Source organism: Mesoplodon densirostris, chromosome 12 (assembly GCF_025265405.1).
Source record: "Mesoplodon densirostris isolate mMesDen1 chromosome 12, mMesDen1 primary haplotype, whole genome shotgun sequence".
In the NCBI taxonomy this organism is placed as follows: Eukaryota; Metazoa; Chordata; class Mammalia; order Artiodactyla; family Ziphiidae; genus Mesoplodon; species Mesoplodon densirostris.
The window spans coordinates 13,034,796-13,058,066 of NC_082672.1; the positions used below are offsets into that span (position 1 = coordinate 13,034,796).

The 23,271-nt window shown below is 42.8% G+C and overlaps 1 protein-coding gene across 4 annotated transcripts in view; it reads left to right on the forward strand.

The window, feature by feature from the left end:
* Window positions 1-23,271, forward strand: part of CNKSR3 (CNKSR family member 3) — a 104,603-nt gene that overhangs the window by 74,701 nt on the left and 6,631 nt on the right. For all 4 annotated transcript variants that reach the window (XM_060114330.1, XM_060114329.1, XM_060114331.1 and 1 more), the window contains 6 exons: window positions 4,850-4,891; window positions 7,662-7,781; window positions 9,799-9,858; window positions 14,610-14,678; window positions 15,083-15,229; window positions 20,703-20,827. In XM_060114330.1, coding sequence (XP_059970313.1) covers window positions 4,850-4,891; window positions 7,662-7,781; window positions 9,799-9,858; window positions 14,610-14,678; window positions 15,083-15,229; window positions 20,703-20,827 — 563 coding nt within the window. The remainder of the gene's footprint in view (window positions 1-4,849; window positions 4,892-7,661; window positions 7,782-9,798; window positions 9,859-14,609; window positions 14,679-15,082; window positions 15,230-20,702; window positions 20,828-23,271) is intronic.

The following is a 23,271-nucleotide window of genomic DNA, read 5'->3' on the forward strand; positions in this document are numbered from 1 at the left end:
GCTCGCCTCACTTCAGGTTGCAGGCTGACAGAACAACCAGTGTCTTATGTTGTTTGTCTCTGGGGCAGAGGTGCAGAGAACCTGGGTGATTCTCACACTGACAAATGTTCTGGTTTGGAAGTGACACGTCAGTTTCACACACAGATCATTTGCCAGACCTTCGCATCTTAGTGAAGGCCAGGAAGATATTAACTGGCATGTAGCAGACTGTTGTAAAATTATTTTTGAATTGAGTTGAGGCCATAAAATGTACGGAAGAACTTGTTCTTTTTTCACATCTCACTAAGTTTGAAAATTCTGTGATTGCACATTTGTTTCTGCTGCTGATTTGGCAAAAAGTAAAGAACATCCTTTCCTCAGTTCTAATCATGCCATAAAATAGATGCAGTTCTGAAAAGCTATGTGCTTTGTGTATGTTCCTGGAACATGAAGAGTGAAGTTTGGCTGTTGTTTAAGGTCCAGTCCTGAGCAGCCCTTGAACTTGAGGCACGTGGGACTTCATCATTATGCTTTTGAGGCCATGTTCTTAGGAAAACGCTCAGAGCAGTAAAGTGGCTCTGAGTTTCAGCTCTTCTTTATAGTGCATAAAATAATTTTGACAGAAAGAGTCTGATACCAATCACGGTGCATTCATCATGTAGCCACCAAGTCCTGGCATTTGCGGTAGAGGCTGCCCAGGGGTACAGATCCCACTCAGAAGGGTGCCCACTGGGCATCCTCATCACATTTACCCCTGTTTACTGGGGCCGCATGATGCCTGGCCCGTGACTCATGGTACTTTTTAAATGTGTGTTTAAGCGAATGAGATAATGCTTTTGACAAATATGCTGTTGAGAATTTGTCGCTTATCGGGAAAAATTTAACCCAAACTTAAGGGACACAACAGGTGTTGTTTCTATTTGTGTTTATTTTTTGTTTTTGTTTTCCCTTTGGTGCTCATTGAGCGTATGCTTCAGAGACAGACAGCTATGGGTTCAAATACTACCTCTACCATTACTTAGCCCTGGGACATTGGACAAGTCACTTCAAACTTATGAGTCTCAATTTTCTTACCTGTAAAATGGGAATACTAACAGTTACGTTACCAGATGATTTGCTGGAATTTCTACAAGTTATTGTGGAGTAAGAAAAAAGGGGGAAAAAGTGTAAGAGGAAGACAAATGGTGACCAAAAAATTTTTAAATGTATGTATATACGTATTTGTAATATGCAGTACATCTGAAAACCTATATACAAAAGAATATATAAATACAGTGGGCAATTTGGAAGAAAAGTTGGGTTTACTTTGGCTGGAAGAAAAGTTGGGTTTACTTTGGCTGGGAGAAAAGTGGGGAGAGAATGTAGGAGGCAAGCCAAAGAACAGAAAACAATTATTCTTTTACAAAAAGCATGTATGTGACCACATTTACTTATTCATACAAAATTAGATCTAGAGAATTAGTATAGAATATTTAAAAAATAGTAATACCTACCTCAAAAGATGATGAAGATTAAATAAGATATATGTATAGCACAGTGCCTACTTAAGAAATAATAGCCTATAGTAGGAAATATAAAAATCTTTTCTGGTACTGCTTTTCTGGAGCCGAACTGGATGGCTTAAGAAGAACACAAAGTTAACAAACATGTTGGGATTTCTGGTACTTTTTAGTTTATTTAAATTTGAACAATTTTTAAGGATTAAGACTGGCAATGTGTAAATATATGTGGGAATGTCATTTTATGAACTTAGTTTGAAAAACATGTTTAGCTCTTGACGGACGTGTGTTTTCTGTAGTAATTGGAGAACGTAGTCGCTTTGGCAAGTAGTAAAATTTGTGTGCACAGTTGAAGGATGAGTGGAATGTCTTTTTCCACGTGCGATGTCGTGGCAGCAGAAAGGCTGAATTTGCCAGGGGTTTCACACCCTCTCACAACTGCGAGAAGTGCAGTTTTCCTCCAAACTTCTTGGCAAAAGATCTTTTGACTCTTTAGGAAGAAACCTGCCTTTTTCCATTTATTGCTTTTTTTTTTTTCCTGGGGAATTGAAGGAATAAAAGCTGTGTCTCTTTATTTCTGGTGACAAGGGACATGTTCTCCTAGAGTCTTTATTCTCTGTGTCCCTGTGTGTGAAGACAGGCAGTTGTTTGTCCCTTTTCTTCTTTCTCTATTCCACAAACTGCCACTCTTCCCTCCTCTTTCTTGTTACTTTCTCTGCATCCTTCCCTCTGATGACAGTGTGTACCTCTCCAGAGTGGAAGGATAAACAGTTGTTGTTTTCTTCCTCCGTAAGAAAATGGCACTCTTCTTCTTCTTCCTTGTGCTAATTAACTTTTTTTCTTTCCTTTTTTTAGTTGAAGTATAGTTAATTCACCATGTTGTGTTAGTTTCAGGTGTATAGCAAAGCGATTCATTTATGTCCCACGCCGAGTCCGTGGATAGACCTTCCGTCCAGTTTTCAGGCTATAATTTCAGGTGAAGTCTCCTGGTGGGAAGGGATTCTGATCTCTTTCTTTAATCTGTCTTCCTGAAGTTGCGAGGGCATGAAAACTGGCAGGAGACAACATGGCAGTGGCAGATGCTGGGTTCCAGTGTAGGAAGAAATGCTGAGCAGTAGAGAGCCCAGAAAAACTGAATGGAAAGGAAGCATACCATCCCGCAGAGGAGGGAAAGTCAGGAGACCATTTACTGGGAGCTGTTTGGGTCTCAGGTGTGGACTATCTGCCTGACGTGTGTTGTCACGTTTAATTCTCAACAGTTCTCTGAGACAGGTTTTATCATCCTCACTTTACAGAGAAGGAAACTGAGCTATGGAGAGGTTAAACCCATCTCCCAAGGCTCCTCAGTTAGTAAGAGAGTAGAATAAGGAAGAGTGGCAGAGAAGGAGCAGCTGCTAGCTGCCCTGGCTGGGTCTCTGCCAGGTTGATTGGCCTGAGTCTGCTGATCCAGGTGACCAAGGAATGTGACAAAGCTCAGGCTTCTGTCGGGGTCACGAAGGGCTGACTTGGTTCCAGTTCTTCTTTTTTCCATTCTGTTGCCTTCATGCCAAATAGCATGAAGTCAGGCCTGCAGCTGCTTCCTCCCGGTAGGAATGGGTGTGGGAACCCATGTTCACGGGGGCGGAAGGTGAAAAGCGGCGCTTTCACACGCTGCCTTGGACATTTCGTGGAGACGGGCGTGCTCCTCTCCCACTGGCTCCATCACCACAGGAGCCCATTTTGTTGGTGGCTTCTCGGATCCGTCAAGGAATCAAGTTTGAGGGACCATGAGGTCACACATGCACCTTGATGCTTGGGCCCTGGTGTATGGACAGGAGCTCTCTGCCTGTGGGTGATGACCTCCTGAGGATGACAGCCCTCGTACCATTTGGGATGTGTAGTGAAAAATCATAAACACAAATCATTCGTTTTATTTCTAGCACGAGACGGTGTAAGTCTTCTGTTTTGCTAAAGTTGACATTTATTTGAGAATTCTGTCCTTCAGATGGTGTGAGCAGGGGAGGGGCCATCACAGTAGTTGATGGTTTAGTTCCATGCACAAGATGGAGGACGAAAAGCACAATTTTGAACTGTAATCATTCATATTTTACAGCAGGTGCTCCTGGAGTTTGAATTTATATCAGATTCACACATGCAAAAATGCATTCCTAAATTTCCCTTTTTAAAGTGTTTTCTCACTAGGCTGCTCTTTTCCCGAGACTCTGTGTAAATTTTGGGAGTAGTAGAGTGACTATTATTTCCCACATTTTTACCTAGTAGAGAAAATGTAAAAACCTTTTAAGAAGAAGGCACCTAACATCTGATTATAAAATCACATAGGGTAGACTATCATACATTTTTACCCCTACCCCCAGTGGCAGTAAAATATGACCTAAAATGACATTTTGATTGAAGTGAACATCTTTGTCTGATAAATCCAACAGAGTTGATTAGTATCCTTCCTGTACATAATATAATTCGCATTTTCCTTCGGGTGCCCCAGTTTGGGATTTACTGAATGGTGCCAAATAAACTGTCAAGAATCTCGTTGATCTCCCTTTTCTTCTGCAGGCACTCTGCCATGTTGATTGAAATCTGCTGTAGGTACGCTTTAGAAGGTTAACTGAGAGTTTCACGTTGGCAGTTTCACTTTGGCTGCTTTTTGACAGGACAATGGTTATTCCTATAATCAGCTAACTGGGTTCATAGGGTCCCGAGTCTTTTGTTCTTAAGCTGAGTAAACAATGCTTTGCATTCCAGCCCATTCTTTCATGTCATCAATAGCATGCCTCAAGACCACTTTTCTGGCAGTGTGTTAATGAACGTTTTGTTGAACGCTTTTCATCTATTAAGGGCTGAAATATCTGATTTAATCTCAGTGGCGCTTAAAATAAACTCTGTGGCTAAGTTTACTCAAGCCCTTATTTGAAAGCTATTCTTATGGGCAGGCCCAGAGCTAAAGACTCCAGGCTTGTTGGCCCAGTGCTAGCTCAGCCTGGGGTCACATTTGAGAGTCATTGTCAACTTCCTTGGACTCTGACTTCTGGCTTCCTACTCTCTGTACAGTCTGGATAATAGGTGGATTTTCAGTTCTGGTGATTTTTGTAGGCTTTCTGATTAAATAATTGGTCAGATGGGTTCCTTGGATGATTAGCATCCTGGGTCAGGAGAGATTGAAGTCTTAGGAGGAGTCAAATGTCAGCTCCTTTCCTGCTCTGCCCTCTTCTCCCATCCAGGTCTCTCCTCCAGATGGTCCAAGGACTGCTCAGGCTGCAGTGTGGGAGGTGTGTCAGGGACCTCCTTGGACCCCAGGAAATATCTAGTGAGCTAAGCCAACGGTTTCTGAAAGTTTTTAGCTCTTATAGTTTTCATTTTCTTCTTTCTTCCTTTAGGATTGCCTTGTAGCAGAAATGGAGGATAAAGTTTTGGCTGTAGTAAGTATACCTTCTAAAAGTTACAGTAAAATTCCTTTTCCCAAAACAGTGGGAATCACATGAATTAAAGTAAATGTACTGTGGCTAATTATTTCAGGATATGCTTCGAAATATCGGCTTTCAGGATATAAGTCTATTAATTTAGGTGGAAAAGGAAGAATAAAAGTTATTTAACAATAAGACCAACTCCTGTGGAAATTCCTGTGCTTAAATTGGGTATATTGGGGTCTCTGCTTTACTTTTTTTTCCCCTGCTCTGAACCCTTCATCAGGGTACAATTATACTTAAATTACTAACTAGCCTGTTAATCAGGGTTAAACTGATGTGCAAATTTCACTTTAGGACCATTTTGTTTAACAAAAAAATCTTGGCAAAAACCTTATGATAGAGGGGAGATGTACTGTGACCGTTTAAAGAGCATTCTGTAACTATTCATCATCGCTTCCTCCTTTTGACATAAGCCAGCCTGTGCTCTTTTGATAAGACCTTCCTCCTACTGATGTTGAGGAATTTAGCAATGAAACTTCTATAAATATATTTTCCATAAATAGGGAGGCTAAACACATTGGAGGAATGTAAAAAGTGTCACTTCTTGGATTCTCCCCCTTGGGAAAAAAAGTGATTACTCTTTGGAATCTCCTGATTTCTTTAGTTGTTTAATTTTCAAAGGTTAGATGAATCTGCTCGGGAGAAATAACCACACGTAGCCACTGTGATTTCTACACGGGGGCCACTTAACAGGGATCCTCACGTCTCTACGGTTGTACCTGGTCAGTGTTTTGCGTTCAGAGAATGTGAGTCATCACTAAAAAGATCATAGACCTAAATGTAAAATGCAAAAGTATAAAATGCCTAGAAATAACAGGAGAAAATCTTGGTGACCTCGGGTTTGGCGATGAGTTTTTACATACAACACGAAAAGCGTGATCCAACACGAAAAGCGTGACCCATGAGAGAAAAATGGATAATGTAGACTGCATTAAAATGAAAAACACTGCTCCATCAATGCACTGAGAATGAAAAGACAAGTCACGGACTGGGAGAAACCGTTTTCTGAAACTCATATCAGATAAAGGACTTGTAGCCAAAATACACAGAGAATTCTTAAAACTCAATAATAAGAAAACAAACAACCTAATTAAAAAGTGGACAAAAGATCCGAACAGACACCTCATGGAAAATGATATACAGCTGGCAGATAAGTGTATGAAAAGATGTTCAACATCATGTTTCATTAAGGAATTGCAAATTAAAGTAACAACAAGGTACCACTATACACCTATGAGGATAAATAACTATAATCCAACACATGACGGCACCAAATGTGGAGCAATAGGAACTCTTGTTCATCGCTGATAGGAATACAAAATGGTACAGCCACACTGGAAGACCCTGTGTCAGTTTTTTACAAAACTAAACATACTCTTACCCTACGATCCAGCAGTTGTACACCTAGGTATTTACCCAAATGAAAGAAGCTTATATCACAAGAACCTTCACAGAATGTCATAGCAGCTTTAATCCTAACTGCCAAAACTTGGAAGTAGCCCAGATGTCCTGTAGGTGACTGGTAAGCAAACTGGTACATCCAGACCATGGAATGTTATTCAGCAATAAAAAGAAATGAGCTATCAAGCCTTGAAAAGATATGGAGGAATCTTAAATGCATATGACTAAGCGAAAGAAACCAATCTGAAAAGGTTACATACTGTATGATTCCAACTATATAGAATTCTGGAAAAGACAAAACTATAGAGACAGTGAGAAGATGGGTGATTGCCAGGGGTTCATAGTAGGGGAGTGGAGACAGACAAGGAGGTGGAGCAGAGGGAATTTTTAGGGTAGTGAAACTCTTCTCTATGATACTGTGATGGTGAATATATGACATTATGCATTTGTGAAAACCCATAGAACTGTACACCACAGAGGGTGAACCCTGATGTAAACTACAGACCTTAGTTAACAATAAGGTAACGCTATTGGTTGATCAGTTGTAACGCATGTACCACACTAATGCAAGATGTTAATAAAATCTTGTTATTATTAACTGTTATATAACTGTGTTGGAAACTGTGTTGGCGTAGGGAAGGAAGTATATAGAACTCTAACTTCTGCTCAGTTTTTCTCTAAAAACTGTTTAAAATATAAAATCTATTTAAAAAAAAGGTGCAGGTGGGCTTCCCTGGTGGCGCAGTGGTGGAGAGTCCACCTGCCGATGCAGGGGACATGGGTTCGTGCCCTGGTCCGGGAGGATCCCACATGCCGCGGAGCGGCTGGGCCCGTGAGCCATGGCCGCTGAGCCTGCGCGTCCGGAGCCTGTGCTCCGCAACGGGAGAGGCCACAACAGTGAGAGGCCCGCGTACCACAAAAAAACAACAAAAATGGTGCAGGCAGAAGTATATATTTTTGTACCTTGTCCGTATTTGGTATGCAGAGAATGTGAGCAATCCCTGAAAAACCACACAGATGGCTGGGGAATACAGGATTCTTTAACTGCTGAAAGGGGGTTTCTGCCCAGCCTGTGCGCTTCAGTGGTTATAAACGAGTTAATATAAAAGGTGCGCTTGTTAAGCAAAGCTGAAATATTGGCACTATTCCCACACATTGCAAATATGGAACCCAAGTGCCATGTGTTCACTGAGCAGTATTATCACCGTACTATCACAACCAGAGCTAAAGATGATAGGTGAAGTGCATTAAAAAAAAAAATTCAGCCGGAGATAAACTTGGTTAATGATTGAACCTTCCCTGTTTGCCTCTCCAACTCTAGGTCAAGGTTTTAAATGGCATCTGTGATAAAACAATCCGATCTACCACGGATCCTGTTATGAGCCAGTGTGCGTGTCTGGAAGAAGTTCACTTACCAAACATTAAACCTGGGGAAGGCTTGGTAAGAATTCTGACAACACTTGTTTATTTTCAAATAACATCGTCATTTATTAAAGTTGGTGTGTATGTGTGTGTGTTTTTTTAAAATTCCATATTGCTTTCACTAGAATTCTGAATAGTAGAATTCAATTAGACTGTCTTCCATTATGTAGTTAGGAATTTGCCATCTTGAACTGTTGATAAGTTTTATGTCTTCAAAGTATAAAAATAAATACTGTTTTAAAACTATATACTCATATCTCGAAGAAATTGTCTTAACAGTGTTATTTTTAGGCCTTAGCAATTCAAGGAGATAGAAAACATTTCCACAAAGGAAAGGTGGTCTCTGGGTATGAAACAACATCTGCTTTGAAGTCTCTGTTACCACTTAGGCTGAGAAGAGACTGGCTGAAGGAAATGATTCTTAAAAAAAAGTTCAGAAATGCTTTAGAAGTAATGTATGAGCTCTGTAATAACAGGCCCTGAGAATACATACAGGTAGATTCCTAGATCAGCACCTAGGTACCTACATCTCCAAATACCTAGCATGCAGCCGATATGGTTAATCTGCTGACATTTAAGTGAGGAAACTGTGAGGCCCATTGATGAGCTTAGAGGCTTTGAGTCAGAGAGTGTGGTTTAAATCCCAGCGGTCCAGTGACTTTACCTCTTTATGTGTCAATTTCCTCATCTGTCAAAAGTGAATAATAATAATGATAATAACCCTCATGGGGTTGTTGAATGTATTAAATTAGATGATGCCTGCTGAGTGCCAGATGCTGGACGAATAGTATGTGTGCAGTAATTGGTGGCTGCAGCTACTGTGGCTGGTATTGATGAGGGGGAGGGGGGAGGGGGAGGGGGGTGCCTAGTGTGTAGGTAGCTGTGGGAAGATATCAGGGCAGTCTCTGCTCTCAGATAGGAAAACAAAAATCAACCAAACGTTGACAAGCCCACATTCTTGGTAAGGAGAAATGTACATACCGAGACTGCTTGGCTTCAAAGTAAATGATGGCTTATAATGGAGTACACACAGAAGACTTCCTGGAGATGGGTTTCTTCACATATTGAAGCGGAGAACTGCCTCGCGTGGGCAGAAATGGAGTTGCCATTTCAGAACATAAAGTTATACAAGCAAAGCTCTGGGAAGAGGAGTACTGTGTGGAGGGGGAAGCCAATTACTCTGCCGATGCAAGTGGTGGGAAAGGAGAGGACAGGCAGAACCGTGCAGGTGTTAGTGTTGGATGAGGTGCGCATTGCCGAGTGTGGTAGGTTGCTGAGCAGGGCAAGTTCACGGTCAAAATGACTTCTGAGGAGAAGCTATGTTATTATCAATACAATATCCGTACCAGGGTGAGCAACTACTCTTTGCTCTGTTTACTTTTGCTCTTTGCCCATCTTATCAAAGTTTAATAAACCTTCTTTTTTATACATGCTGTGTCAAACTACAGAGATGTTTCCTCCATGCTAAGCATTCACCTCTGAGTTTGACTACCGGGCCTTTGAGGAAGGAGAGTATTAATCTATACGCCCCCCTTAAAATGCAAGAGTGCCTGTTTCTAATTTACTTCCTATGTTGTGTTACTTAACAGTCTTTGCTCATACATCCTGGTCTGGTTGTTAGTGGCTTGAATAAGTTACCGTGCATGGACTGCTGAGACCAAATTAACTGAATATATTGTGTCACTACACAGAGAAGGAAGTGGTCGGGAGAGGACCTGCCTTGTTTGAACTGCCTCATTCATTCAACAGGTCTGAGAACATTCTTTCTGAGTCCCCAGAGTTAGACCAAAATTCTGTGCGCCTGGTACACAAATTATAATATCAAAGAGATCTTGTTTCTGATTTCTTTCACCAGTATTTCGCCTTGGTTAGTTCCCCTTCCTGCTCTGTGGATCTTGTTTTGCAATGTTTCAGGAGACTGAAAAACGAGTGGTGTTCTGAAGGGACTGCCTTTAATGTTTTATAAGTTTACGTCTCACTTGCGGCTCTATTTCTAAACGTTGGAGTAATGAGTTAATATGTCTGACTCACTCTAGGGCATGTACATCAAATCAACCTATGATGGATTGCACGTGATTACTGGAACCACAGAAAATGTAAGTGCTTATCCATTAAATGTAAAACCATTGTATGTTGAAACAGATTTGACAGAGTCCCTGTACTCTTCATTTAAATGTGTGCGTGCTGTTCTGTTGTATTATCTGTAGTGGGAGCAGCCGTGCCTGTTTTGTTTATTTCTGTGGCTAGCATGCTGCTTATCCAGCTGTCGTCAATGTATTATTTAAGTTGTCCTTTATTGCTCTGGTTCACACACCTTGCCCAGTTTTTACTGCCACCCTTGCGTTTATTATTATTATTATTTTTGCACCCTGAAAATGTTAACCCATAAATAAAAAAAACAATGATCTCTTTGTTGTTGAGAATCCCTCTTATAAGAGCTGGAATTGGTGACCATATGTGTAAAATATAGATTTTTAAAAATGGAATTTATATGTGTCACCAGAGTGACTATTTTGGGATTTTTGCATGACAAAGATTCTTTTTATAGAGCTGTATTTCATAATATTTGCATGATATTGAAATTTAGTTTTTCTCCCCCCTAATCCTTTGAATAGAAAAAGCAGGGCTGCTTCTACTGAAAGGGACTTTGTACCCTGTTATCTTCCTTTTGAAAATTCTGCTACATGAAAGGTTTTTCTTTAGCCCCTCAAACATTTTGAATTTGTGAAAAGTAGAGCTAATTGAATACTTTCTTTATGCAACCTACCTACCGTATGGCTAGCTTTTGAACGACACTGATATGGAGCTAGAAATGTCTGAAAAGCTTCCCTGCATCTGTGGAAAAGAAGCATGTGTATATGGAATTAGTTACTATTTAATCAATTAAGAGGAAGTAATTTAAGAAACAAGAGACTTGGCAACTACTTTTCTAATCTCTGGTGGAAATATGTATCGGAGTTTGAGCTTCAGCTGCTAGGTCTGTTGATAAAATAAAATAGCATGACCTTTGATCAGGGTTTGTGACACACACTTGATTTTTGTAATAAGAAAAAAATGGCATCGCTTAAGGCAGTCCATGAGTTATAAATTAATTGTGCAGTTCTGGGAGATGAATGAATAGAAGATGGCAGTGTCTTTAAGCATTCTTTGTTGAGCTCCACTGAGAATACACTGAGACCACTGGGAATTTTTATACCACATCACCTAATAGGCAATAGTGGCACAGGACATTCTTCTTATAGGCTGGGGATGGTGCAAAAGAAAAAAAAATCACAACAAATGCTCCTCCCTTATCCTTATCAGAGACTTTCTATATTTTAGCTGAACCACAATGAGAACAGAGTCATATACCACTCAGTACATTTGGTGGGGGGAGGGGCTGGATAGATTCAGAAGAATGGTGAATGTCGTTTCAGTTTTGTGTCTAGCGATTTGGTGATTGCATTAACAACCAGACCTGGGCAGTTCCAGACTCAATCGGGTCTTTGAATCCATTTCAATCTCGGAAGAACTTGTAGAACACTATAATAGTATTACCAGAAGGCGCACAGATTTCTTCCTTTCACTGTCTACCCCTCTCCCTCACCTCCCCCCTCTGCCCCTCGCTGCCACTTTTAAGGATGAGATAACTAAACAAAACTGCCTTTGAATCAAATGAAATGTCAAATGATACGTTCTGTAGAATCCCTACCAGATCATATAGGACTGGGTGAGAGATTCAGGGTTCACCTGGATGTGGTCGATCCTGCTGCTTCCGTACAGGATGGTAAACAAGTCCTCCTAGAGAGAGGTGGTTTCCATCTTGTTAAAGATCAAAAAAGGGGAAACTTGTCTTTTTCCGTCTGGTAATCCACTTGAAAATGTCCCTCATTCTTTCAATCAACCACCTTGTGTTCATTGTGTGTCTGGAATACGCCAGATACTTTCTAATTCTTGTCGATGAAAGTGGGAAGTTAGGTAAGAGTCCACTTCTTGAGGGCTTGAGCTGGATATTTTACACTTAATGCTGGACATTTTACACTTAAATGACAGTAGAAAAGTGCCAGCTCCAGGACAGCTTTCTGGCTATCACTTAAGGTCGTTATGACTTAAGCGACCCTAAGTCAGAATGTTTTAATGCAAGTCTAGTGTTGGGGGGTGGTAGTGGACAGAATCCCCAAACTGCATTCCCTCTATCTTGGACTCCAGGCTGAAGCAATGCGAGGTCATCTCAGGCCTCCTGTCTACTTTTTCTGGGTTTTTTTGGAGGTTACCTGAGCAGCCAGGATCATTCCAAGGTGAGACTAACAGGATCTAGTGATTCTCTATCTTCTTTTTTGATGTTGTTCAAGACCTTGTCAGACTTCTTGATAGGACCTCATCCGTACTCCTATCCCCCACCCCCAACAGGAGATGGGAAGTAGGTGAGCCTCTGAAGAATGGATGCACTCTTCTCCAGGTCATCACTCTTCTGCAGCAAACCAGAACAAGCATCATTTTTCAATCGTCCGGCACATGGTGAAGATAGGCACGAGCTACTGCCCTAGGGAGAATTTTGGTTATCAGGCTCTCTCTTTACCAGTGTTCTGCCAAGCACAACTCTTAATCACTTGGTAGGATATTTGAGAAATGAATGGGAGAGGATCCTTAGGAAGGGAAGTCAGTTCAGGACACCGGGGCTTGTTTTTTAGATTGCATATCTATAAACAGGGACTTCCTGGCCTCAGGGCCATCTTTTAGAAAGTGAAGCGTACCTTAGAAGAATCCCCAGCCCAGGAAGGTTAACTGGACTGGACTGATTACGATCAGACTTACTAAAGTTGATCTGTAACCATGGGTTAGGCATCTGACACCAGGGGCGAAAAGGAGCTTTGATACGTTCATTTGTTTAAGAAGTGCTTCAGTAGAAAGAGATTTGAGACAAGCCATCTCCCTGTGGTACCCACGATGCTAGTCTCTCAGGTGAGGCACTGCTGGTTGTTATGGTAGCAGGTTAAGTGCTTTCAAAAATCACTGTTATAGTTACCTTACGTTGGCCCTAGGTAAATCAAAGAGACTGTTTCTACAGTTGAACACTACTTGCTCGTTTCCTTTCTTTTTTTTCTCTCTCTCATTTTTTTTAACTTGCTCATTTTTTTATTGAGCCTATCACAACAGCTGAGTGAGAAAATTCAGCAAGGGTGTCTTGAGTTTAATTGCTGTCCCCATCACTGTGTTCAAAGGTGCTATTTTTAAAGGATGGTTGTAAATTGAAGATTCAGTCAGCTATGTAAGTCACAAAATAAAACACTCTGGCTTAGATAACATTTGATTATAATTTGAAATCAAAGCTTGATCCTTTCTTTCTCTTTGGATCATATGAAATATCTTTTTTTTTTTTTTTTTTTTTTTGCGGTACGCGGGCCTCTCACCGCCGGGGCCCCTCCCGTCGCGGAGCACAGGCTCCAGACGCGCAGGCCCAGTGGCCACGGCTCACGGGCCCAGCCGCTCCTCCCGGACTGGGGCACGAACCCATGTCCCCTGAATCGGCAGGCGGACTCTCAACCACTGTGCCACCAGGGAAGCCCCGAATTATCTTTTTTTTTACATAGTTCTGTTTTATTTTACTCCGTGCATTTGTTATTTTTACAATTTAATAATAATAATAATAATAAACTTATACTTCTAGGAAGGATTAGACATTACTCTTATTATAAAATATTTTTCAAATTTCATGTACAACTAAATGCCAAAATGTTTAAGTCTGAAAAATATATTAGTGAGAGAAAAAAATTTGAGATGAAATTATGGCACAGATTCCTTTTAAGATGAAATAATCACTTCAATATATAATTATAATTTGTCAGGGGAAAAATTTTAAGGTACTACTTTAATTTTAAAAACCACATAATAAGCATAAAATTATATTCTGCATCTTTCACTTACTATGTGTCCATAACACTGGACACATAGTAAGTTATTTACACTGAATCTCAGTGTTCTCAAAACTCCATAAAATAAACCTAATGATATCTTAGGCTTAGGTAAAGGTTGTTGGCAGAATTTTTTCTAACCATTTTTTAAAATCATCTGAAATATCTTAAAGAGTTTAGTTTGATTCAGTGAACCAGAAACTATGGGAAAATATTTGACAAACAGGTTACATCTATTTATCCGTCTGTACACACATATGTGGATGTATATATATTTGTATCAATATTTGCAAATTTGTAGCAAACTATTATTTGAGGGAAACAAAGCCTGGACTTTGTTTTGATACCGTGACAACACATGCACTTAGAATTCCACCTGAAAATGCAAAAAATTTAAATTTTCTCTAAAGAAATATTTTCTATTGTCACTATCTTTCTATGTTAATAGCATTATGATAACATGTAAAAGAAGTTTAAGTAAAAGTAAGATTTAGTTTTAATAATTGCTTAGAAGGAAACGGTATGACAGGTACACTGATGATCTTTACACATTAAGCAGTTGGTCCACATTAAGCAGTTGGTCGGCTTTTACAAGATTAATTTTGATAGGGATATAGGTAAGTTTCATTTTAGATGAACCAATGGCTTTGATCAGCCCATTATGTGGACAGTGCGTCCCACTCTTCACGATAGGTTAGATGAACCTTGGCTGTCCCAGCTGACAGATTATCTCTTATAACAAACCGCTAATAGAAGAGAGAGCACCAGTACCCACATACCAAGTTCTACAGGCTGTGTACTTTGAGGGAACTCAAGTACACTGTGTAACGTTTCCTGAGAAGATTCTATTTCCATTGCTCGTTTTCTGTAGCAAAAAGAAGGCACAAGAAATAGAAGCAGAAAGAAGTAGAAGGTTTAAAAAATATGACCGGTCTCTCTCTGTTTTTTTCTGATAGTCTCCTGCAGACAGATCTCAGAAGATTCATGCCGGTGATGAAGTCATTCAGGTCAATCAGCAAACTGTGGTGAGTTTGTTCCCTGAGACTTCCGACTTCATATTCCCCTCTAGAACTTTTTTTGTGGAGCACAGGCTCAGCGGCCATGGCTCATGGACCCAGCCGCTCCACGGCATGTGGGATCTTCCCGGACTGGGGCACGAACCCATGTCCCCTGCATCGGCAGGCGGACTCTCAACCACTGCGCCACCAGGGGAGGCTCCCCCCCCTGCCTCTAGAACTTTTAAACCGTTTTGCATGCATTTAAAAAATTTGCAATTTCTATCCAATTTTCCATAATTTTAAGCAGTGCTAGGATGAACAGATTTGTGTCTGCCTATTTGCTCATAGCTGATTTCCTTGAGATAAATTCATAGGTTTGAGTTTTCGTAATTCATGAGCAAGTGCCCTCTCCTCATTTTCTTTCTTTGAAGGTGGGATGGCAGCTAAAAAATCTGGTGAGAAAGTTGAGAGAGAATCCTACAGGAGTTGTGTTACTGCTTAAGAAGCGGCCCACGAGTTCCTTCAACTTCACTCCCGCCCCCCTGAAAAACCTACGATGGAAGCCGCCTCTGGTCCAGGTACTGTCACTGGTTGAAATCTTTCCTCTGGCATCAGCACAAGGACAATGTCCAATATCCGATTTGTCTCCAAAAAGAAAGACTACACTTTGATTGGTTTCAGGAGTTTGTGTATGGATAATTATCCTATAATCTTACTTATATGAAAATAGCCATGCTGGATCTGCATTGAACACTATGGCAGCCACTAGCCACCAGTGTCTATTTCAACAATTAAAATGAAAGCTTCAGTTCCTCGGTCTCAGCGGCCACATTTCAGTGCTTGGTAGCCACTTGGTGGCGAGTGGCTGCCAGCAGTACAGAAGGTTCCTTCTGGTCCTTTTCCTCTCTCGTTTCAAACACATGCTCACAAAAAGGAATCCAGTTTGACCACTGATCTTAGAGAGACCGCATGGGGTTGAGTCCTCAGCGATGGTTTAAAAAGGCAGGGGTGTGGACCGTGAGAACAACCCGCCCAGCGGGGAGCTGTATCACTCCGTTGTTTAGATTTGGCAGTCTTGGGTGATAATAAAAAGCAGACCGGTCTTTAGTGAGTTTTATTATTTAAATTCTCTACAAACAGTGCACTCCTTACTGCCTACACCTGGCTGCACCAAGCACCCTGACCAGCCTCTTCCTTACGTCATCGGTTCTTAGTGTTTAATTCCTAAATCATGAATGAAAAGCAATCACATTTTAGTGCCCTTTCATAAGATTGAGATTTGCCATTTATATGTAACGTTCTGTGATTTTATTGTACATCTTCAAATGGAAGGAACAGCAGTGGTCTCAAGCCATCAATTTGGACACCTCGTGATGCATAGAGCACTGGAAATATGCCTATGTGTGTACCTTAGGGGTGTGGAGGCACATAAAAATAAAGACCAGGATGTGGAGGGTGGAGCCAGGAAGGGGCACATAATTAAGTTCACTTTTTAAATAATAATGGAACGTATCAATCACACCCCAGCTGCTTCTGTTTGCACCGCTCCGTATAAGGGGCACCATCTTTCAATAGTTTTGGAATTCTCAGAGTGTGTCACGTAACATCGAAGAGGTCTTCTCTGATGGTTGATGGAGTGCTTGCCACACAGCAACTCTGTCAGCTCCTTGGTGCAGGGGCGTAAATGTTAGATTCCGAACAAGGGGCGGTGGGTATGGACAGGTAGGCGAAGGAGCCTCCCCCTGAGGAGGTGGGAGCCCTTTGGAGCCTGGAAAACTAGGTGGGATTTGGGAGGCAGATGGGAGGCTGTTTGGTGGAGGAGAGGAACGCTGTTCTTCAGACACACGCCCACCAACCCGAGGATGTGCTGCCATCAGGGAAGGGTGGTGCCCAGACAAGGTTTCCTAGAAGCAGAGTGTGTGACAGACATTCCTGTGAAAGCGATTTAGTGCCTGTGCTTCAGGTCAAGCTTGTCCGGGAGGGAGGGAGGCAGAATAGGAGGAGAAGCCAGCAGATACTGTCTCAGGTAGAGTCCAGTCTTGGCCTGTTACCCAGGCGTAACCACACAGCACGGGCTCTGGTAGCTCTACTCAGCGGTGGCAGCTGTCCGCCGAGGGCAGTTTTCCAGAGAAGGGGGCAGCCGTGAGCTTTTAGCAACAGACGCTCACAGCAGCCAGGTTCACTGACTGACCAAGGGCTCTGGGTAGACACCACAGCGCTCCTGTAAGAATAAGTAGACCAGACTCTTTGGGGCAGAAGGTGGGAGAGAAAGCTGGACCAGTGGGCTGAGCTGGATGGGTGGGTATAGGGTCCCAGGCTAAGGAGTATGGACTTCATCTCACAGGTAATTTTTGTCAACAGGTTGACAGCTGATTTTTTTTTTTTTTTTTTTTTTTTTGCTTCTCACTGTTGTGGTCTCTCCCGTTGCGGAGCACAGGCTCCAGACGCACAGGCTCCGCTGCCATGGCTCACAGGCCCAGCCGCTCTGTGGCATGTGGGATCTTCCCGGACCGGGGCACGAACCCATGTCCCCTGCATCGGCAGGCGGACTCTCAACCACTGTGCCACCAGGGAAGCCCCTGACAGCTGATTTTTACACTAGTATTTGCATCAGTTTGCTAGGGCCACTGTAACAAAGTACCAATGACTGGGTGACCAAAACAGAAGTTTATTCCTTCAAAAGTCTGGAGGGCTAGAAGTCTCAGATCAAGGTTGGCTTCTTCCAAGGTCTCTCTCCTTGGCTTGCAGATGACCGTCTTCTCCATGTCTTCACGTGGTCTTTCCTCTGTGTGTCTGTGTCCTGATCTCCTCTTCTTATAGGGACACCAGTCATACTGGATTAAGGCCCACCCATATGACCTCGTTTTATTTTTCTAATTTTTAATTTTTATTTATTTAATTTTTTTGGGGGGGATGCGTGCTATGCGGCATGTGGGATCTTAGCTGCCTGACCCAGTGATCAAACCTGCGCCCCCTGCAGTGAAAGTGCAGAGTCTTAACCACTGGACCACCAGGGAATTCCCACATGACCTCATTTTATTTATGTATGTATTTATTTATTTTGCGGTACGCGGGCCTCTCACTGTTGTGGCCTCTCCCGTTGGGGAGCACAGGCTCCGGACGCGCAGGCTCAGCGGCCATGGCTCACAGGCCCAGCCGCTCCGCGGCATGTGGGATCTTCCCGGACCGGGGCATGAACCTGTGTCCCCTGCATCGGCAGGCGGACTCTCAACCACTGCGCCACCAGGGAAGCCCCCTCATTTTAAATTAAACGTGACTTTAAAAATCCTATCTCCAAAGTACAGTCACATTCTGAACTACTGGGGGTTTGGGGGACACAGTTTAGCCCATGATACTACCTAAACACAAGAAACCCCAGTTGGGAGCTGTTACATGTCTAGGTGATGGGTAATGTGGTTCTGGGCGAGGCTAGGATGGGGCAATTTTAGTGAAAGACTAATGCAAGAGGCCATTTGGAAGAAGCATCAAGAGGACTCACAAAGCAGCACAGCATAGTGGACAGGAAGGGGCCCCGGAGTTGAAGTCCTTGAGTTCAAATCCCACCTCTGCCACATCTTAGCTGTGGGACCTCAGATAAGTATTTAGTATTTCTGAATCTCACTCCTAATTACTCATGTTGACAGCATAGGTTTTGGGGTAGGGGTGAGGAAGGTAGGCAAGGCAAGGAAGAAGCAGATGTGAAATGTGGCAGTGAACCTGGGTGGTAGTACCAGTGACAAAAATTAGAATGTCAGGAAAGAGCCATCTGGGAGGCAGAGATGATAGGTCTTCTGGGCATCACTGAGTTTGAAGTGACAGGAAAATTCAGGCGAATGTGTTCAGAAGGGAAGTGAAAATTATATCTAAGTATAGGCTAGAGTTAGTTCCTTGACCTATGGAAATTCACTTAGGAAGGGGCACGCTTCCTTTTTCTTTGGTTTTGTCTACCTTCCTGCCCGGTTCCACTAACTGTGCAATTTGGGGGAAGAGGTGAAGGTGAGGCGTGAGACACCGAGCTTTGCTTCTGACCCAGGAAGGGAAAACCATCAAAATGCAGAGGCCGTTTGACAGCATAGCTATTAAGCATGTGGTGATGTGTCCAGGATATTTTCAGAACATGAACTCTGGTAGACCAGTACTCTGTACAGTTTCTCAGCCCCCGCCCTGGCTGTTGTCCTCTGTGTCATTCTTCAGGGGTCTGTATGCCTGGGTGCCCACCTCTGCTGGGAGAGAGCATCTTTAGTTCTTGTCCACATCATTCATGTGGTCACTGAAAAGCTGTTCATCGCTCTGTTTTTAGGCCACAATCCTGGTAAACAAGGGTTATTGATTTAGAAGTAACCATCGGTGTTGGAGTTTTCGGAAAATGCCTGTTCTATGGAAATGCTCCAATTTTCTTCTGCTTCTGTTTGTTGAGGGCCTGGGTCCTGGCCCCATGTTTTCAGACATTGTCCAAGATTATCAGAATGAGATGTGGATCAATTACATAGTTCTGAGAGTTGACAGACTGTGGTGTATGCTCTGGGAGACTATCTCCCTGTGCCTCGGCATCTCTCCCCAAAAGGGGGCTGTCTCTCTGTGAGCACCAGCTACTCCCGTCCTCCCCACCCTTAGACTCCCATTCCCACTCTCACTTCCAGGAGATGGGGGGTCTTCCATCAATCACCACCTGGGCTAGATAGGGCGTAGGTGTCCTTTTCTTACTCCCCGGGGTCTAGCACTGTCCTCACGTGCTGCCTCCCACTGGCCTTCACCCAACATCTTCGTGCCTTGACTCCTTTTCTTGCTGCTCCTTTACCAACCAGAAAAGGCCCAGTCATTGCTGTTCGATTGTAGAAGAGATAGGATTGAAGGTCTCACACAAGATTTTAAAATATTTTTTAAAAGCTGTGTGGATTTTAAATTTTAAAAATTAACTTGTGGGTATGTGTATATGTGTATAATACTAAATTAGACAGCGTAAGGTTGGGTACTTACTATGTGACGAGCCCTGTGCTAAGCCCGTTACGTGTATTACGTTACCTAATTCTCACAGCTACCCTGTGTTGCTACTATCTTTGTCCCTGTTTAGTCCCATTCTATAGAAGAGGCACAGAGAAGTTGAGTGATTTGCCTGGAAGATACACAGCTAATCAGAGGTATAACCAAGACTGCACCCAGGCAGTCTGCATGCCGAGCCCATACTCCTAGTGATAGGTAGCATTGTTAGTAATTAGTGTGAACTAACTCTTTCTGTCCTCATGGCAGCCCTACGTGAGAGGCACTGTCAGTATGGCTGTTTTTCAGAGGAGGAAACTAAGGCTTGGGAGCTTAAGTGATTTGCTCAGAGCTGGAATTCTAACCTGCCTGACACCTGGCTCCTGGGCCTCTGCCTTTCTTTCCCTAGGCACCTAGGCTTTCAGAACTCTTGGTAAATGGTTTATATATACAATGGAATATCACTCAGCCATAAAAAAGAATGAAATAATGCCATTTGCAGCAACATGGAAGTACCTAGAGATTATCATACTAAGTGAAGTCAGTCAGACAGAGACAAATACCATATGGTACCACTCATTCGTGGAATCTAAAAAATGATGCAAATGAACTCATTTACAAAACAGAAACAATCTCACAGACAGAAAACAAACTTATGGCTACCAAAGTGGGGAGGGAGGGAGGGATAAATTAGGAGTTTGGGATTAACAGATACACACTACTATATATATATATAAAAAAAAGGTCCTACTGTATAGCACAGGGAACTATATTCAATACCTTATAATAACCTTTAATAGAAAAGCATCTGAAAATATACACACACAACTGTATCACTTTGCTGTACACCTGAAACTAACACAACATCGTAAATCAACCATACTTTAAAAAAAAAAACAAAAACAAAACTCTCGGTACATTCTGAGTGTCTCAAAGCAGAATACACGTTGGATGTTGCTAGTAGCTGCAGACACACAAATGACCTGGGCCCCTGTTTACCCAGGGGCTGGTGTTGGTTTTGGGGAGAACGATCTCTGAGGTAATGTCCACGCTTTTACACTTAATCCCTTTCAGACCTCGCCTCCGCCCACGACCACTCAGTCCCCGGACAGCACGATGGATGCCTCACTGAAGAAGGAGAAGCCAGCCATCCTGGATCTTTATATCCCTCCTCCACCGACCGTTCCCTACTCCCCCCGGTATGTCGGTGCCCATGGCTGTGGTGTGCACATCTCCTTGCGTGGAGGTGCTAGTGGTGGTGGGAAGGCCATGAGTATCTTGAGAGGAGACGCTGCTGACACTCCAGTGTGTTGGGGACGAGTCTTGAATCCACCGTCAAAACGTATCGCCCTGGGTGTGGGCGTTGGGGAATGGGCGAAGGGGGTCGGAAAGGACAGACTTCCAGTTACAGGCGAAGTCCTGGGGGTGTAATGTACAGCGTGGTGACTGCTGTTAACAATGTTGTGTATTTTTCAAAGTTGCGGAGAGAGTAGATCTTAAAAGTGCTCATCACAGGAAAGCAAGAATTGGTAACCACGTGTGATGATTGTTTTGCCGTACATACGTAAATCATTACGTTGTATCTCTGAAATGAATACAGTGTTATATGTCGATTATATCTCAATGAAACCAGGGGTGGGGGAAGTGTGATCCTTTAGGGGGAAGTGTAGGAACAGATCTAGTTTTATGGGCCTTGAAGCCAGCCAGTATGATGGGGAGGGGGCTGATTAAAGCATGTGCTCTCGGGGACTGCATTGTTTTAATTCTTCACTGGGCATCGAAACGAGCTGTTTGGGGGTCCGTGAAGCTGAAGTTTCATTAACTACACTGTAAATTCATCTCTGGGGCGGAAGATAATAAATATTTCTGTGAGATTGATTAAAGTTACAGTTTTATTTTGCTGAGAGGGATGTGTTCTTCGTAGGACTTAAAAAATGTGAAAATAGGTGTGGATGGGCTGTATTTGCATGGCCATGTGTGTTTATGTGTGTGTGTCTATTTTAAATTCTTCAGGATCATTACTTTCTTTTTTTTTTTTTTTTTTTTTTTTTGCGGTACGCGGGCCTCTCACTGTTGTGGCGTCTCCCGTTGCGGAGCACAGGCTCCGGACACACAGGCTCAGCGGCCATGGCTCACGGGCCCAGCCGCTCCGCAGCATGTAGGATCTTCCCGGACCGGGGCATGAACCCGTGTCCCCTGCATCGGCAGGCGGACTCTCAACCACTGCGCCACCAGGGAAGCCCAGGATCATTACTTTCTTAATGGCTATCTTAAATGTTTATGGTAAAATGAGGACGGTCATGCTAGATGTTATATAGGGGATGATTAAGGTATGAAAATATAGGCTTATTTATATCATCTTACATATTTACATATGCTGGTAAAAGTAGAGAATCTGGCTCATTTATGAAACATACATTTACTGAGAGTTGGGCCTGATTTACCATCTTATGCAAAACAGATGTAGTTCTTGCCCCCAGAGAACTGCCAATATCTTAGTCAACTGTTCAAGAATAAATTGAGAAGTACTTAATCATGCTGTAATATTTCATAAGACACAGTTTGGACTGAACTTACAGTGGTTTTTCACTTCAGGGTGGAGTTTTTCATTTGTTTGTTTTTGTTTTAAGCTGAGCTCTTTGCTTCTGCTGTGTTTCTTTCCTGGGCACAAAGAAAAATTAATGTCATTTTCCTCTTCCTTGAGTCTTGGTTTGCCCAGAAGTTATTATAGCATGTAGAGCAGTGGCTGCAGTGATCAGGGGCTTTCTGGTTGGCAGACCAGGCTCTTCCCTGTACTCACAGACCAGAGTCCTGCGGTCACGAGATCTAAATTGTGTTTAAAATTACAAGGAGTTGTTGCTTTTGCACATAGAGGGCAGAGGGTTTCACTGATAGAACAAACAGTGTGTGGACTGTTCTATCAGAAGCTGTAGGCTGCAGGGAGGATGGCCCCGACTCCCCTCATCCTGAATATTCTTGTCTGGGTCTCAGTGAGGGGTCGCAGGAGCTGTGGTAAGAAGAAGGGTATGTACATAGTAAAGGTGAAAGGGATCTGGCGCGTTGATTCTATTGGGGGAAACACGTGGGCACACACACACCATTAATGAAGGATATTTTATTTTATTTTTTTAATTTATTATTTACTTATTTATTTTTGGCTGTGTCGGGTCTTAGTGGATCTTGTGGCACGCTAGATCTTCGTTGAAGCATGCGGGGTCTTTCGTTGCAACGCGGGCTTCTCTCTAGTTGTGGCGTGCGAGTTTTCTCTCTCTAGTTGTGGTGCACAGGCTCCAGAGCATGTGGGCTCTGTAGTTTGCAGCACGCAGCCTCTCTAGTTGAGGCGCGCGAGCTCAGTAGTTGCGGCGCGAGGGCTTAGTTGCCCCGCGGTATGTGAGATCTTAGTTCCCTGACCAGGGGTCGAACCCGCATCCCCTGCATTGGAAGGTGGGTTCTTTACCACTGGACCACCAGGGAAGTCACTGAAGGATATTTTATTAGGAATGAAATGTGCAAATGGTCACAGAGAACAAGTGGTGAGTCATGAAAGCTTTGTGAATGGGGAAGTTATATGCCAGGTTTAAAAGTATAGAAGAAGTCACGGTGGGGAAAGGGTATGCAGGCAGCAGGCTCACTGGGAATACCA